At 43.9% G+C, this 17,143-nt stretch overlaps 1 protein-coding gene across 1 annotated transcript in view; it reads right to left on the reverse strand.

Moving 5' to 3' along the window:
• Positions 1–2,131: 2,131 nt before the first annotated feature.
• The window catches only part of PIP4K2B (phosphatidylinositol-5-phosphate 4-kinase type 2 beta), a 771,463-nt gene continuing 756,451 nt past the window's right edge, over positions 2,132–17,143 (reverse strand). The window contains exon 10 of the mRNA XM_069634696.1: positions 2,132–6,388. Coding sequence (XP_069490797.1) covers positions 6,308–6,388 — 81 coding nt within the window. The 3' untranslated portion in view covers positions 2,132–6,307. The remainder of the gene's footprint in view (positions 6,389–17,143) is intronic.

Below are 17,143 nucleotides of genomic sequence, written 5' to 3' on the forward strand. Positions count from 1 at the left end.
TCATTATACACACTGTATACCGTAAATGATTTGATCTTCAACTAGAGATCGGGCTGTAGAGCTCAAATAGATGAACTCCCTATGAATGATGACTTTGTATGTTTTCACTCTGGTATTCTTTCCCTCATTTTGTGTATCAACTGTATGGTGTTATTGACAATTGTGGGGTATGAATTTGTTTCTCACCATAATGGTATTTCTGATGCTTGTATCTGCTTGGATTCACATGCTATGCATAGGCTGACATCTAGTGGAAGCTGCAGAGTATTACAATTGTTTGTTCCCATTTTGCTGTAATGTCATGTTTATAGTGTCCAACCCTGATGACAACTCGGTCTGAAATGCATTGGCAATCACTTTTTGGACACACATTTTGGATGCACACTGCCTTTCACGAAATGAAAGTGATTGGGATATTTTTACATGGAGATTTATGGACTAACATTTCGGAAGCCTTGTGAATATTACTTGGACATTTAGCAAGCAGCTGCAACTTGTCTAAGGGGACAGTGCTAGTGTTTTACGAACTAGGAAATCTTTCCTAGCTCCTCTTATTTGGATACGATTTTTTTAACTACTGTTCAATTAACTAGTGGTGCCCACCCTTGCCTTCTTTCAGATCTCCTATCTACCTCAGCACAACAAATGTGCAGTGTGAAAAGACTTCACATCCCCCAAATACCAAATAATCAAAATATTTTAAAATGAATAAAGGAGACATACTTTGTATTACGTGCCATACACATGGGTAACTCCCAAAATACAGCATTGCAATTCTTTGTATGTCAACACGTTACAACGAAAGATGTAGTGGAGCGGCTAGGTCTTTCACCTAGAAGACTAAGCAAGAGTACAAATGGCTCAAGCCATCACTGGAACACCCAGGCTCGCGTGACACAAAGCATTGTGTGACAGTGCCATTATTGACTTGTGAAAATTGAACCTGTGTAAGAAACTGAAAGTTGAGTTGCTTGGTGGACCCTTTGTTGTCGCACGTCCAACACTTCTTTCTGGATGCCACTGTATGTATTAAACTGCTAATACTTTTTAAACAAATATTGTACGACCAATCATTTTCTACGTCAGTTTCGCTTGCATGAAGTCAATGCATTTTCTTGGAAGGGTTCTCATTTCCTCAGCCAAATCCCTTAATATGATTGGTTCTTCGCTACAGTGGAGTGAGGTGCACATAATGCAGTGGTATAACTGTGGCTGCAAATCAGGCGCGGCCTAGCAAGGCTTAAAGAAGCTTCACAAATCTGAATTAAACCCTAAAGCTTTCTCTTTGCTCTATCTCCCTCACCCCCAAATTACTTTTCTTGATAGTTTGCCCCCCAAACCTAGTCTCCTACGTGCTCTACTGCTCTGCCATTTCTGCTCTTCTCCCCAGTCAGATCCACAAGGCGAGGCCTAACAAGTGAAATGAAGGCTAGTGAGCACACACGGTAGGTTCTACTACCTTAAGGTTTTCTTCGTTGCTTTAACACTGGACGATGACACAGGTGTGCATAACGTAACCCAGAGGAAATAGCTTGTGCATGCTTGATCTTATTTCCCAACATTTTGTCCATCGCCCCACTTTTGTTGCGAAAGTAGAATTAATAGGACGTTGCCTGGCCCAGGCAGCAGAATCCTATTAAAATAAAGTCATATGTCAAGATCGGGGTCTTGCCCATTCTTTCAAGCAATATTTTTTTCCAGCATAAGGCGGATCCGGCCAAGGTCCGCTAAAAAGGAACCCCACTTTTAACACAGTTATCCTGAAAGTTATATGCCATATTTCCAGATGTAAAGAAAAAAAGGCTTACTGCCAAGAACAACAACAAAGCAACATTCGGAGCAGGTGATAGTTCAGCAAAACAACCAGGCTATCACGTCTCTCAACTATGTTATCCATTCCTGGGTGGAACAGAGCATTTAAGAGCAGTAACACGACTAATGCCACACATTCGGTTGGTTGTGTCTCAGTTTTATTTCGAAGGCAGCTTTAGCCTTTGCCTGCTATAAAGACTGACTGCAAGTATGCAACAGCGAGGGCAGTGTGCTTCCATTTTGGGCGACAAGGGGACATTGCTAAACCCAGTCTACTGTGCAGAGCTCTCCCCTCTACTCTACATGCCACAGAGAAGAGTCACTTTTCCACCAGAAGCCAGTTTTATTGCAAACGCTCCGTACTGTAAAGGTTCTTAGCAGGTCCTTCAGGGGTGGAAATACATCTACATCCAGACCAATAAGACGACGAGAACAACACAATCATTAATTTAAAAAAACAAAAAAAAATTCAAGTTCACAAACTGTATAAACCATGATTAATATTTCTTAAATATTTAAGAATAGGATGACCTAGTACAAGATTTTAACAAAACAAAAATATGCAGAATCCCTTTTTAAAACAAATCAAGTTTTCATTTTTTCTTTGTTATTTAACTGTAATAAAAAAAATACTGTCTAAGCAAAATGAGCATTTAAACATGCTACCTGTCAGAAATGTAAACAATATATAAAATGCTTTGTTAAACAAGTTTATACCTGGTAATACATTTTTTTCCTCCTTAGATGATAAAATTGCATTTCATTTTTTATTCTTTTTACACATATGGCAACACGACAACAAAAAACAGAAGTGCTAAAAAAAACAGTTTTTTAGGGCATAAATAATACCAGCAAAGAGGTACAGACAACCTAGGTTCTAATTAATTTCTTTCTTCAGGATTTTCCTCACATAGAAAGCAACATTTTACTTTAGAAATTGTAATCCTCCTGTATACACAGGCAGTGACCCAGATCCTGCTGTGGAAATTAACTGCAAGTTTACCAACAAATAAAAGGGCACATAATTAAGGTTCTGGCAACTTAATGCTTTGAAGTCACAAGTGAAAGCGTGCTTGCTTAAGGAATGAAGCTTGCACAGCAGCGCCAAAGTCTCATGACTATTCCTAATACCACGCAAGCTTCACCAAGGCTCTTTTTTTGTGCATGATTTTTGCATATTCATAAATCAAAATTCACCCCCAAGTATGGCTGACCTATTTCATAACATAAAAATGACCGGGCAGGGAAGTGGCGTGCTGATCACAAACAGAGTAAAGACTTTGCGCATGGCACCAGAGGAAAAAAGACCGTCATTCACTGTGGGAAGAGGACCACTTGGAATGCAGAGACTGGCAAAAACCTTCCTCTTTAGAATCGGCAACTAAGTAACAGGCGTGAACACTATGGTTACATGAATGCACAGCAGGTCCAGGCCACATAATGCTTGGCTCAAAAACTATCCTGTGACATTAATGCAAAGCAGACGCTGACGACTCAAGTCATCTCTGCCCATAAGATGGTTTCTGGGGCAGTAGACCACCTTAAATGACATCAAATGCCAAGGGTAACTGAATATTTCAATAAAGTCTTCATTTTACATTTAAAATTCTCAGAATCCAGAAATAGGCAAAGTGCCTGCACAGAGCCATCTAGAGTAGCTTCTGGGTGCAATGAGCATAATCGGTGACATCACAGCAAATATAGCCCTCACATCTCTCAACGTTAGAACATTGGGGAGTCATTACAATTATAATATTGACCATTTACATACATTAAATATTAGTTGCTTTCACTTTAACCACCTTGAAATGTTAAAAGGGTCAGTCCCATATCTTCCCTCTCCCCTTCCGAGGCTCGCAGGAGAGTTTTCCACAAGGTGTTTGCCTATACATGCACTCCCTGGATCACACTGCTTAATCATTAGAGACTTCATGGTAATGTAAAGTGGCCTTTGGCCATTCATATGCCAGGTCATTTACCTGGCCACTTACATTACCAGAATCTTGCTAAAACTGATACAATTACTCCTAATCAACTTAAAATTTTGAAAGCGAGTTAGAACTTTCAGCATTCTTGATTGAGGTAAATATTCCCCCAATCTGTTTAAAATGATCTATGCATATGCCGCTTAGTGCAGAGGTTCTTCCTGGAAGGAAGAAATGAGAGAATGCATTGCACGCGGTTGCATCACTCTGCATCACGCTTTGGAACTGGGGCTCTGATGAAAACACCTCAATAAACCGGCTTTAAGGCTAAGGCAGTTCCCATGTATCATGCAGGGGAACGACGCACAGCAAGCAGCTCTCCAACTCCTCGCCCCCAGCACATGAAAGGTAGATCAAATTCATGCCTTTCCAAAACAGCTGGATTGCATTTCTGAAGAAGCATTTTAACCTCCTTTACACAGTGCAGATTTTCACATAAACGAAGGCTTCTGGTTATCAATGTTCATTCAGAAGACTGGCAGCAGAAAACCACTAGAGCGTTGGTGTCCAGAAGCTTTCTTATAAGGGGATATCACATGGGCACAGTTCAGCAAACAAATTTGTCAAATCTGAAAACATGATTGGACAACAATTGACGTTAGACTCACAGCTAAAAAAAAATAATGATAGCCAAGAAACATGATCTTTTTTGTTTTTGTAAGATTGCTCGGTTTCAATTCCTGTGTGAATTAAGGGCCCAAGTGTGGCTCATATTAGCCATCCCTGTCAGACGACTCTAGAATTCTTCCTATTTTTGACATAATTCGTTTTTAAGAAGGGCCACGTGGCTTCTTCATTCACACCCTGCTCAGACAGAGCAGTACTTTTCAGAAACATTACAAAGTTCTTTTGTAGTGGTGACAGGGAGGGTACTAACCCTTTGTCCTGCAGTCACAGGCTACACTGAAAGTGATGCCTACTACAACGTTTCGCCATTCGAACTGCCATTCCTTCCTCAACCCTACCGTTATCAAAAATGCATGATACGATGAAGTAACCCCACCATGTCATGGGGAACGTTCCAAACCAGGAAAAAACAAGCAAGCAAATCACTGAAATCAGCAGCTACAGTCCCTGCCGACCCCCAAAGTACAGAGAGAACAGACTACATGTGGAGCATTGACCTGTGCAAACAATATTTACAAAACACTATTAAAAGCGGAGTGCACATGTAGGAGGGTCTCCAACACCCATGTTCAATACAACGCTCAATGGCACCCAACTTAAACTCTCGTAACACGGACTTCAAATCCTAATATGCCAAGCTGATAGGCCAGAGAGCAAGGCTAATGGGCAGATGATTCAAGGCAGGTAAGGACGAATCCAAGGCAGGAACCAAGAAAGCTCAAGAGTAACCAAGTCAGGAGTGAAAAGTGAATTTCATTGACCACCCCACCAGCACAGCATCTCCCGGATACAGGCAGCATGCCTCGGTATGGTTTCTTGGGACTGCATTTCACTGTCACACCACTGACTAAAGGCTTGTCCTGACCCATGCATCTTTAAAGAGGCTGGGTTGGGTGAAAAGGATGAGCAGCTCAAAAAGGAGCAGCAGGACATGGTTGGGTATGGCGTTTCTATTTGGAGTGAGAAAATGGGATAGCAGAGAAATCCCCTCCCACGGCATCTGCCTGGGTAAGGCCGCTGTCCTCAGCTCTACCATCTAGACACCGTATGAGCACTGCACCTAGGAGCCTAGCCGACTGCTGATGTGTTTGATTCTTTAACTACCGACTATCCCCTTTCACAACCTTGTACCCATATCGGGGACCAGAGGATTTGCACGGCACAACTGCCATCACCCCACTCTATACATTCTCCTAGTAGTAGGGTGATCTTGGAGGGCTAAAGGGTGGAGACGTCTGTGCTGGAACATTGCCTTTCCTTTTATAACAGCCGAGGTTGGCCTAAGACCAAAAATAGAATTACCATTCCGAGGCAAGATAAAAAAAAGTGTATAGTCCATCAGCCGTTTAAAGATTCAGTAACTAACTTCCTCTACTAGTGACTTTGAGAAGTGGGGAGGGAAAAGCAAGCTGACAACAAGAACGGCCATCACTGCATTAGGACTCCTGTTAAATGAGCCGGTGCTCGGATCTCAAGCTGCTTCAGTCCTCTGGCCTCCTTAGACTTCTGTTCACACTATTCATTTAATCCGCAGGTTTGAGAAGAGAATACTACCTGGATTAGAAAGAGCAGCGCTAGAAGCAATGAGATTAAAAAAACAACTGTTCTTCAATGCAGGCAGTGATCGTCCATAAGCAGAGAAGACAGCCTGCTGAGCAGGGGCAGCCGGAACCAACATCGCACAACTTAAAAAACAAGGGGGGCTTGTAGAGAGATGGTCGCAACTGAAACACTGCAGACACGTTCTCTGCTCCCCTGCAACGTCCCAACACACACACACACGCGCACGCACATCAACAGTCTCTGCTTTGCATCACAGATTGCACTGGGGGGGGGCTTGGAAGAAGTCTCTGGGGTTCTCTTGCAAAGGACTGGGAAGGTGACTATGTGACGATGTTGGACATGAACTCGATGAAGCGTTTGGAGTACTGCTCTGGATTCACGGTGGAAATCTCTGCACCTGCCTGAAACACACAAGAGAGAAAACTGTGAGAAACGCAGTATCAGCTGTAGACCACATGCACACCTGCTAAAGGTGTGGATCTAAAACTGCAAAAGGCAAGTTTCCTTACAACACAGACAATCATGTTTAGTGTTATGTAGCCACTGGTGTTATGGCCAAGACCCAGGGGTGCACAATTCTAAAACGTACCCCAGGCCACTAATGGGCCACCGGATCCCAGACCAGCTGTTCCAGTGAGGCGCTGAGTAACATGGGATTTCAAGATGTTAGTACACGAGATGGGCCACAATCCTGGCTACCTGATATTGAATAAGGCACAGTACACAGGAGGGGGGAGTTTACAGGCGTTTATATTAAAATAAACTCTTATTAAAAAGGTACATGTATAAACTTTATTCAGCCCCACGCATGCCCCATTTCAGATTCCTATTCAGTGTTTGTGGATACATTTTCTAAGAGTAGTAGATCCTCTTTGCACAAAGATCTCTTTGTGAGAGCTTCACACGGTCTTTGACCCATCTCCTCATTCCCAACCTCCCACGCCTTTCCTACTGTACATTAAATTTGCCTCAATACGTTTGGCAGCTGCAGTCTTGCCCTTAATATCAGCAGGGGTCTCCAAACTTTCTGTTAGCAAGAGCTACCTGTTAATGGCCAATATGCAGCAGCTACTGGTGAGAGCTACTGTGGTGGCGATGTCCACAAGTATGAGAAATTGTAACTAGATGTTTTTGCTCTTTATATAAAAAAGGATCATATGAATTTACTATGATATGAATAACTCCAAAAGCATCTGTATTTCATTAAATGTTATTAGCTGCTGTCTACTAAATATTGTCAAGCATATAAGAATGTAGGGAACCAATTAAGACATTCAATGTGATGTCTCACATGGCATGCTATCCACCACCAGTGCTCAGTAATCTGGTGTGTGGCTCGAAACAGCAACAGCCCTCATATGCCGTCAGATGGGATCAAAGTTAGGATTTAATTAAGTTCATATCTGAAACAGGCAGATAGTCAATCGCATTCAGAATTTCAACAATAGTAGTTTGTTTCTTTTGGTGCTGCATGTGTAAAATCAATCGTAGGCGTATTTCAATCAATGTGTTATACGGTTTTAAAAAAATGCAGCTATACCACATTCTGCTTTGTTAAAAATAAAATCCACAGCCTCTTTACATATCCCCAAATTTTGCAAATTGCTCACATTCCAACTCACAGAATTTAGCCAAGGAAAAGTAAGCCAAAGCCTACTTTGTTGACAACCCTTAAAAGTGTTTGTGTCAAAATAATTGGCAAGATTGAATAAAGGAACACGTGGAAACCTTGAGATCAAGTTACATGCAAAAAGTGTAAATCGGAGATAAAATAACATTTTATAGCGATGACTTGAAATATGCACAAATCATATAATAGCCCAACATGACAATAAATGAATCATATTAACATTTTGCATTTTGAGCAAAGAGTATGTTGTAGCGAGGGCCAACTTATCAGTAACGGTTGGCGACCTGCCACCCCATCTGCCCTTTATGACAGAGGCAGTATCACAGAGAACAGCTCACAAAATCGCTGCCTCTGCCTGCAGGAATCATGCAGGTCATTCTGGTGCATGACCAATGGGCCATGCCTGGCTTGCATGTACAGCTCTCCAACATATTGGGGGCTCCAGCATCACAAAATAATAAAGGCATATTGTTTGCAATGGCACCAACATGTTTCTTACAGTGGCAGTGCTGGCACATCCCGAGTACTGTTGGTGACCTGGAATCTATTGGAATTTTCACTAGAATGCAGCTGCAGCTAGTAGTTTTCCTCATTTACTTAAATGTAAAATTGCTGTCAACACTTGAATTCCTGTACTGGGACACGCATAGAGGCAGACTCCTCCATGTCACAGCAAATTCCATCTTAATTGTTAATACAATTGGGGTACTACTGCCTAAAAACAAAACTCCAAATAAAAATAATTCACAGTTGTACCATAAACAGCAACCCGTACTGGATGTACCTTCTTGTTGCAAGCAGGGACTCACATGGATGGTCTTATTTCTAAACACATGCATGAATGCATGCGCGCACTGAGCAAAACATGGTTACAGCTGTGGCTTTAGGTTCCCATTCTGATTGAAAGCCTACTATTACCAGCATGGAAAGTAATGCCAATATCATTTTGAAGGTTTGCTTTGCAAGAATAGGAGGGGGAGGGGGCTGGGGAAGGAGGCACAGGGACTTCAGGCACCACAATAAACACGCACTGCTCATTTTGAGGTCTTATTTGAGGAGCTCCTCGGAAGCCTCAGGCGAGCTACCAGTGGTTCGTGATCTACTGATTGGAGACCCTGGCCTTAATGGTTAATTCTCCCCAAAACACAGTACCTTATTGTCAGGTATCTATCTTCCCGTCAGCCCTAGTCCTTTTGAGCGTGGTATGTGCCCGCTCTGCCACGGTTGGCTGGCAAGGAATAGCAACTGCCATTTGGAGGGGCAGCCCATGCAGTGTGTTGACTGAAAGGGTTTATGGAGCCCTGTCCTTTTGAGGGCTTTAACAGCCATGTTTATTTCCTCTGTGGTGGTGCATGCGTTCTCTGGGCTTTCTGAACCCTCAACTTTTCCTCTGTGGTGGCGCTCCACTTTTGATTTAATCATTCAGAACTTTGGGAGCCCTTTTATCAATTTCCTCCGTGGCGAAGCTCGCTAGCAGGTGGGGAAGTCAGTGGAACACAGATTAAAGGTACGCAATAATGTTTTACACTATTTTAGGATTGCATAAAGCAGACCAAGTTAAGTAAAAAACCACAGTACACTTATTCAGAATGGCACACACCTATTCAATGTAGGTAAAACCCAAGGCAGACTTAGTCTAGAGAGGATATACAGTGGGTCAGGGGAAGCAAGACCCAGTTGGTAAACCTATACACTTATTTTCTGTAAGAAATAATTTGGTCAAGCCAACGGCATTACTTTTGGGAAGTGTTAAGAATGGCAAAACACATTCAAAGGATAGTAAGAACTTTTGTAACTGCTCATATTTCCGAGGGACAGTTATCAACTCTTTCACTAGTAACTAACTTTTTTAACACTTGTTACATTTCAGGGCAAAAGGCCCAAACCTTGTAAGTCTTTCCCTATTCTTGAAGCTTGAATGTTCTCAGTGGCAGGAGGGGTCACTAGTGCTCTAGAGGCCAATAGGCAAAGTCAGGCTAGGCCCGGATGTAGGAAAAGTCAGAGTTCCTGAGGAAACCTCTTCAAAACAAGTGGTTATTTCACTTTAGGGTTGTAGATTGGTTCCAGGGACTTCAGAGAAGACACCCTAGAGGGATTCCAGCATTGGGCCTGGGCGAACTTGAGAACTCCAAATCACATGAATCACCCCAAAAGCCTCACAGGAATCACATAAGGCTTAAGGCAGGTAATACCCCAGGCCAACACTACCTCAGCAGAGAAGAGGAGTTTGCAGCAGGACAACTTCAGGATCTGCAGCCGAAAACCCTGTCCTTTAATTCCTTGTCATGGTGACTGAAGAAAGGACACTGGAAGGGAATCAAAGGGGAAGGCTCCAGGCAAGAGTTTCCTGGAGGCTGGTTGCGGTTCTGTGGTTTTGGCGCCCTTTTCAGGAGCCAGGAGAAGACTGAATATCGGCAGTCGGATTCTCTTCGCTAATATGGTCCAACACTCTGGTGAGGGGGCTTCAAGAATTCAAATCAAGTCTCTGGAGGTCCAGCAGGATGCCACCAAAGTTTTGGCACGATTCGGAAGACTGTGCACCGCGTAATAGCTCGAGGTCCCAGGGTATTGGTGTATTGCAGCCCAGCAAGGTAGCAGCATGTCGTGGGATTGCTCAAAATGCAGGTCTTCTAGAGTTTAGTGGATCTCACCAGGCTCTTGGTCGTCGTTTTCAGGACCACCCGGCAGGTCGCCTGGAATGAAGGGTAACAGCAGGCTTTGGTTAATCAGCAGGCTCTCCAGTTGCTGGAAATCGTCTCAGCTGGCTTTTCTTCACCTTCCTATTCGGATTTGGTTCCAGTGGTTTACTACCTCTTGAGCTTCCAGGATCGACCTTTATACAGGAACCCAGCCAAACAAACAGGCCTGCACCATTCAACCTAAGGGGGGTGGTAGTCCTGCCAGGACAGCCAACTTGCCTGTTGGAACTGGATCCCCCGCAGCATCCTGGAAGACAAAGGGCTGCAGAGATTTGAACTCCCTTGCTTCATGCCTTCCGAGACACTCTGAAGCCTGGGCACGCTTGCCCGAGATCCCAACCTCTAGACTAGGGGAAGGACCAAGAAAGGACAAAAAAAGACAAATGGCAAAAAAATAAGACGGGGGCCATTTTTGGAAAAATGGGCACCCATGGGTGCCTTTACCGTAGCTGTGGAAACTGTCTGCGAGTAAGGTGCACCGAATTAGGATCACTGCCATCAGCCATTTAGGTTAAACTTGTCACTAACCGAAATGTTACAGCTGTATGGAGAAAAGGTGATACACTGCATCTCCCCAGCATCCCACATAAGGTGGGGGGTGCTGGTCTTGCCAAATAATGCGTAGAGAGGATATAAATACCCTTTCTACCCTTGGGAACAGTAGTTCTCACAAGTTAAGCCAGAGAAAATAAAAAGGAAAGCCCGAGGGCGAAACCCAGCAACACTGCACAGAAAGTGCTGCATGCTGCAACAATAAAATGTAGATGCCAAAAAGTTCTTGAAAAAGATAAAATCAACAATACACTATGGAGAGTCATAAAAATGACTAAAATGACATAAAAAGAGTAAAACAAAGGGTAAGTGAGGAAAAGGATGCCCACCCACTGGGTAACAAGGAAAGGAATTCTTAAGTCCAGCAAACGTTTCTGGGAGTCTCACAAGTGAGGGAGATTTCGCACTAAACTAAAAATCTTACCTAACAGTTGCTTTCAACCTTTGTACTGTCCTTGGTTCGTTTGCTGCTTTCATCCTTTGTCCATTGAAGCCCCGGAAACCGCATTCACAGGCTTGCACATCTTCCTGAATTCTCCCTCGCAGAATTTTCAATTTCTGGCTTGACGTAGGATACTGTGGGAACAGCCTTTCCCTTTCCTGGGTCACTGGCTCGGGGTGCAAATCCTTAGGAATCGAATCCTGGAAACCAGTCCCTGTAAAAAAGAAAATCTGTTTTCTTACTGGGCTGTTTCATGAGGCAGGGGCCATTTTCGACTAAACCTCCCGACAGGACAACCTACCTTTGGGTTCTGGGGTGGGCAATTATTTGTGATACTCCCACTCCGTTGTCCCTCTGGTCCATGGTCAAGATTCCTTAGAGGCGAGTCTTTACCATATTTCCCATGAACTTTTATCAGGGTGCCTCCTGCTCTGCTGCATCTTCCTGTGGGGCTCAGAGCCCACCCTTTGACATCTGGAACACTTATTTGGGGTCGGCTTACGCAGGCTAACTCACCGCCTATCCTCACATGTGGGGTTACACATACTCTTCTAAACTACTTACTAAAACAGATGGCTCACTGACTTCTCCCATTCATTGATATGAAACTTGACCTGCGCTGGAGAACTCTTTAAAAATGTACTCTGGGGTACCTACTGTGAGGAAAGTGTTCTCTTTGAGCAACCTTTTGCTTTTGTTTTTACACCTTCTCCTGACTTCAGCTTCACTCTACTGGCCTTTTGCTCACTTGTTATGGGGAAACTGAGTAGTCAGTTATGGAAACTATGTTTCCCTAAGTCTTTTGACTTTGTGTTTGGGTAACATTTTCATATTCAATGCAGTGCAATGGTTGATAGGTACGAATTGGTGCAGTCACACTGTGAGAGACTACACAACACGTAATTAGGTAACCCACATTTTGGTATAGGTCTGTGCTACATAAGTTGGCAGTGTGAATGAGCAGCCTCGCCTATCTCAGGAGTGTGAGCTGTAGAGCTGTACAAATGAAATTCGTAAATACAAGTAACCAAGTAATACTTACACTCAAGGTTTCAGTTATAAATAGTTGTTCATTTAATTAACATACATTTTTAAATAAGTGTTATTTAAAAAGGAAATTCATGTAACTATGTAAACATACTTTAAAATTACTTTTCAGAATTAGTTAGTGGATAATCTTTGGATATGCTTCTTACACAATGCCTACACCCCGAGGAAACCTCAATCCCAAGGACAGTAATGGCATTTATATATCACACTAGTTACACTTTGCAGATTATGAGGTTGCAGAAAGGTAAGGTTTAAGGAAGGAAAAGGTTAAACAGGTTCTCAGTATATGTGAGGACACTTAAATCTTCCAATGAAATCTAGACAATCTGTTCCCAGCAGTAACAGTATACAACAAGCTACCACCTATGAGGGACAAACAATATCAAATACAATGGGCTAGAAGAGTCTGCAGGGAGCCAGGACAACCAAAGTCAATGTGAAACAGTCTATGGAGATGAGGCACTTCTTAGAATCAAAGTCCTGCACAAAGTTAGAGAGTTTGTTAGAAAATCACTTGTAGTGTTTAAGCCTGTGAAAACAGTTGAAATGAACTCTAAAAGTAAGCCACTGCAATTCCCAACTAAGAAAAGCACAGCTAAAAGACAATGAGGTAAGTACCTCAAGTCTAAACAGTACCTCTGGTTTGAAGAAGAGTGGTCCAGCTGGATTCTGTCTTACAGCATTGCAGACCCCATGTTCCTGAGCCTCAATCTTGGGGACAAGAGGGAGGACGTCTGGAGGGCTCCTGCGACGATAGTTGGGAGGTTGTCGGCAGCTACAGGCTCTTTTCGGTTCAGCAGCACTTTGCGCTTAGCAAACAGCACCGTCCCGGATCTCGGAAACCGGTTGGGCTTTCTTCACTCCTTGGGTCCTGCACTCTGGTGAGGGGACTCGAGCTCTGGTCGTCCTGCTTCTGGAGGGTCCTTGGGAGACTCTTAAAGCTTCTAGCCGGATTTCAGGCGTTTCACTCGACTATGGATTATTCGCCCCCTGGACGCGGTTCTTGCCGCAATGAAAGAGTACACCCAGTCAGGGAAGATGGGTCCAGTGTAGTTCGTCTCGGGGTTAGTTGGTCCCACTAATCCAAGGGCAGAAGTTGTCTCTTCCGTAGCTTCTCTGTCGAATTGAAAAAGGAGTTTTAGCACAGCAGCAGGGCTTCACCGGGCAATACAAAGGTCCAGGAAGATGTAGCAAGCTTTGTTAGACGGTTTCTTTGTTGGGTGTTTCTGCCAGTGGTCAACTCTGCCTCTAGTCCCAAAACCTTTGCCTAGGCTATCACACAGCAGGATGGATTTCCTGAAAAGAGAGCCAACCAAGACTGGTTGCATTCAGGCATTCCTAGAGACAAAGCACAGGGGAGATGATTTTGGGACCCTCCCTCAATCCTGTCCTTACAGACACACTGGAGTTAGAGGCAGGCTTTAGGGCTGAAGCCCGCCAAAAGGCAAGACAAACAAAGGGCTTGAATCTGTTTCGACGCACAGAATAAAACCCAAGAAAGACCTGACAAACAGAAAATGTTGAAAAAATAAGGGTGTACTGCAGCTGAGGGTTCAGCCTGCGGTAGAAAAGCACAATGGTAGGAAAATTAAACCACTGCCACCAGCCACTTAAAGTAGGGAGGGTAATATACATTTTTTACATGAGAATGTAGGATAAGGGGCTATTAGGTAACACCCCAGCACTCAGCATAGGATGGTGTGTGCTGGACCTACAAAGAGAAAAGGTAAGTAAAGTCAATTTCACTTTACTATTCTTGGGAACTGTAGTTCACACAAGAAAAGGTGTTTAAACCTTATTTCACAGTGACACTGCACTGAAGGTGCTGTGTGTCAGCAAAAGTAAATGCCTATTGAGTTTGTCGCAAAAACAGTGAAAACACAAAATCCAAATTGGGTAAAAACACATGAAAGTGAGAAAAAGGTCTCACTCCCTCCAGGGTTAAAATGAAAAAGTCCTAAAGTCCAGCAAAAGAGTCGGGGGTCTCTAAGATGGGAGGAATTAAGCACTAAAATGAAAATTCTCCCTAACAATGGGGATACTTTTGTATCAGGCCTAGATCTACACTCAAAGGATTTTTGGTTACTTTTAAATGTGCCTAAATACAAACTGGTGTAGGCTGTTACATTTTTACAATTGTTGCTATATTTTTAGTTATCCTTCTCACGTTTACCACGTTTGGCTACCATATGTGGATACTGTTTTTTCGCTTGTTCTTTGGCCATTTTGTTCTTTGGCCTTCTTCCTACCGCTTTAGGTCAGGAAATTCCTTTTATGGTCATGCAGTGCTTTTCGCGGGCTAGTGCAGCCCATGTGCATTGGAAGCCAGGAAGAGGGTTGAAACTGGCTGGTCCCAATCGACATACTGGATTTGGTGTGTCTCGAGTGTATGCATGAGTTTGCGCCACAATGGTCCCCGATATGATATGATGACATACATTACTTACCGTAAAAGCATTTGAGGATTGTATCTGCTTAGATTTATATGCTGTGCATATAGTCCGAAATCCAGTGGTAACCGCGGAGTATAGCATCTTGTCTTTCGAGAATGGAAAGGGGACGTCGCCATGGGTGTGCCTTTAACACTATCCCTAACGTGACGTGTAGTGTACCGAAAATCCCTCACGCGTCGAAGTCCCTCTGATTGTATTATGCCGTGAGGGAGCCTTATGACTATCGTGAGTGAGTACAGAAAAGAGAAAAGCAGTACATGTCTATGTTCCTTCCATCCGAGCGGGGAGGAAGGGTGGGCGCATGTGAATCTAAGCAGATACAATCATCAGAAATGCTTTTACTGTAAGTAATGTATGTCTTCTGATGCTCGTTAATCTGCTTAGTATCACATGCTGTGCATAGACTAGTGAGCAGTACCCGGAGTTGGAGGTGGGTTTAGAGAAGGAACAGTGGTGAAAAGATGTCTTAGTACTGCCTGTCCCACCCGAGAGTCAGACCTAGAAGGAGTGTCTAGGCAATAGTGTTTGTGTATATAGAACTCCAGGTTGCCGCTTTGCAAATGGACTCTATGGGAACATTTGCAATGAATGCTATGGAAGCACCCGTGCTCTAGGCTTGAAGGGCAGTTCCCTCTTAGCAAGAGTGTAGCAGAGTGTGATGCATTTCACAATCCAACTAGAGATCGTAGATTTGGAGACAGGGTCTTCCTTCCTACCCGCTGCCACTGAAACAAAAAACTGGTTTGTCTTTCTTAGTGGTCGAGTTCTTTCCAGGTAAAACATGACTGCCCTGCGTACATCCAATGTATGCAAACTTCTTTCTACCACGTTTGAGGGGTTCTGAAGGAATGTTGGTAGTTCTATGGACTGGTTCACATGGAACTTTGAAATTAATTTATGCGCAAACCTAGGGTGAGTGAGCAGAACCACCTGATCTCTGTAAACTGTCACAAAGGTGTCTAGAACTGAGAGTGCCTGTAGTTGACTGACTCCTCTTATGGAAGTGATAGCTATTTAGAAGGCGGTCTTATAGGTACGATCCTTAAGATTTGCTTTATGCATGGGCTCGAAAGGAGACCCCATAAGTCTAGTCAAAACCACATTTAGGTCCCATCCGGGAGCCGGGTTAGAAATGGAGGGGTGAATTCTTTTTACTCCCACCATGAAAGCCTTAATAACTGGTATCTTCCACCACAACACCTTTTTTGACAGTGTAGGCTGAACGAGCAGCTAGGTGAACCTTTAGTGAGTTAAAAACCAGGCCAGAGTCTAGTAAGTGATTCCGGTACAATACAATGTGGGTAGGAGAGCAGGCAATGGGGTTGATGCTCTTGGAATGGTACCAGATGACAAAGCGCTTCCACTTACTGGAGTAGCAATATCGGGTGTTAGGTTTTCTTGTTTCGCTGATTATGTCCATGCATTACTGATGGAGTTTGTGGGCACGAGTGAAGCGTTTCCTCCTTGTCTTGATTATATATATATATATAGAGAGAGGGAGAGAGAGAGAGAGAGAGAGAGAGAGAGAGAGAGAGAGAGAGAGAGAGAGAGAGAGAGAGAGAGAGAGAGAGAGAGAGAGAGAGAGAGAGAGAGAGAGAGAGAGAGAGAGAGAGAGAGAGAGAGAGAGAGAGAGAGAGAGAGAGAGAGAGAGAGAGGAAGAGGGAGAGAGGAAGAGGGAGAGAGGGAGAGGGAGAGAGGGAGAGGGAGAGAGGGAGAGGGAGAGAGAGGGAGAGAGAGGGAGAGAGAGAGAGAGCTCCATAAGATGAGCAAACCAGGATTGGCGTGCCCACATGGGTGCCACCAATATCATGGTGAATGGTTCTTGTTGAGTAGGGGAGGCGGGGGTGGGGGGGATTGCTACGGGAAGCGTAAACCGTTCTACAGAGATGCAAACAGGTCGATCTCTGGGAAGCCCCATTCTGCGAAAACTTTGGAGACGATGTCTTTGTGTAATCGCCATTCGTACTCCATGGGTAGAGGGAAATCTCTGCTGAGTATGTCTGCCAGAAGATTGAGTTCCCCAGGAACAAGTTGGGACAGCCAGAACATGTGTTTGAGAGCCCATTTCCAAATGTTGTGGGACAGTTCGACAGCCCAGGAGAGAGAGTGCCCTCTTGTTTGTTCAGATAGTACATGGCTGTGGTGCTGTCTTCCAGGATCAGGACTGTCTTTCCCTGCAGCTGTGTCTTAAAGGCTTACAGAGCTTTGAATACTGCTAACAGCTCCAACAGGTTTATGTGGTTGGATGCTACTTCTGGGGACCAAATGCTGTGCGCCGTCTGCTGAAGCAGATGAGGCCACCCATCCCGTGAGAGATGCGCCTGTCGTGA

The sequence above is a fragment of the Ambystoma mexicanum genome, chromosome 13, assembly GCF_040938575.1.
Source record: "Ambystoma mexicanum isolate Mex_15411 chromosome 13, UKY_AmexF1_1, whole genome shotgun sequence".
Classification (NCBI taxonomy): Eukaryota; Metazoa; Chordata; class Amphibia; order Caudata; family Ambystomatidae; genus Ambystoma; species Ambystoma mexicanum.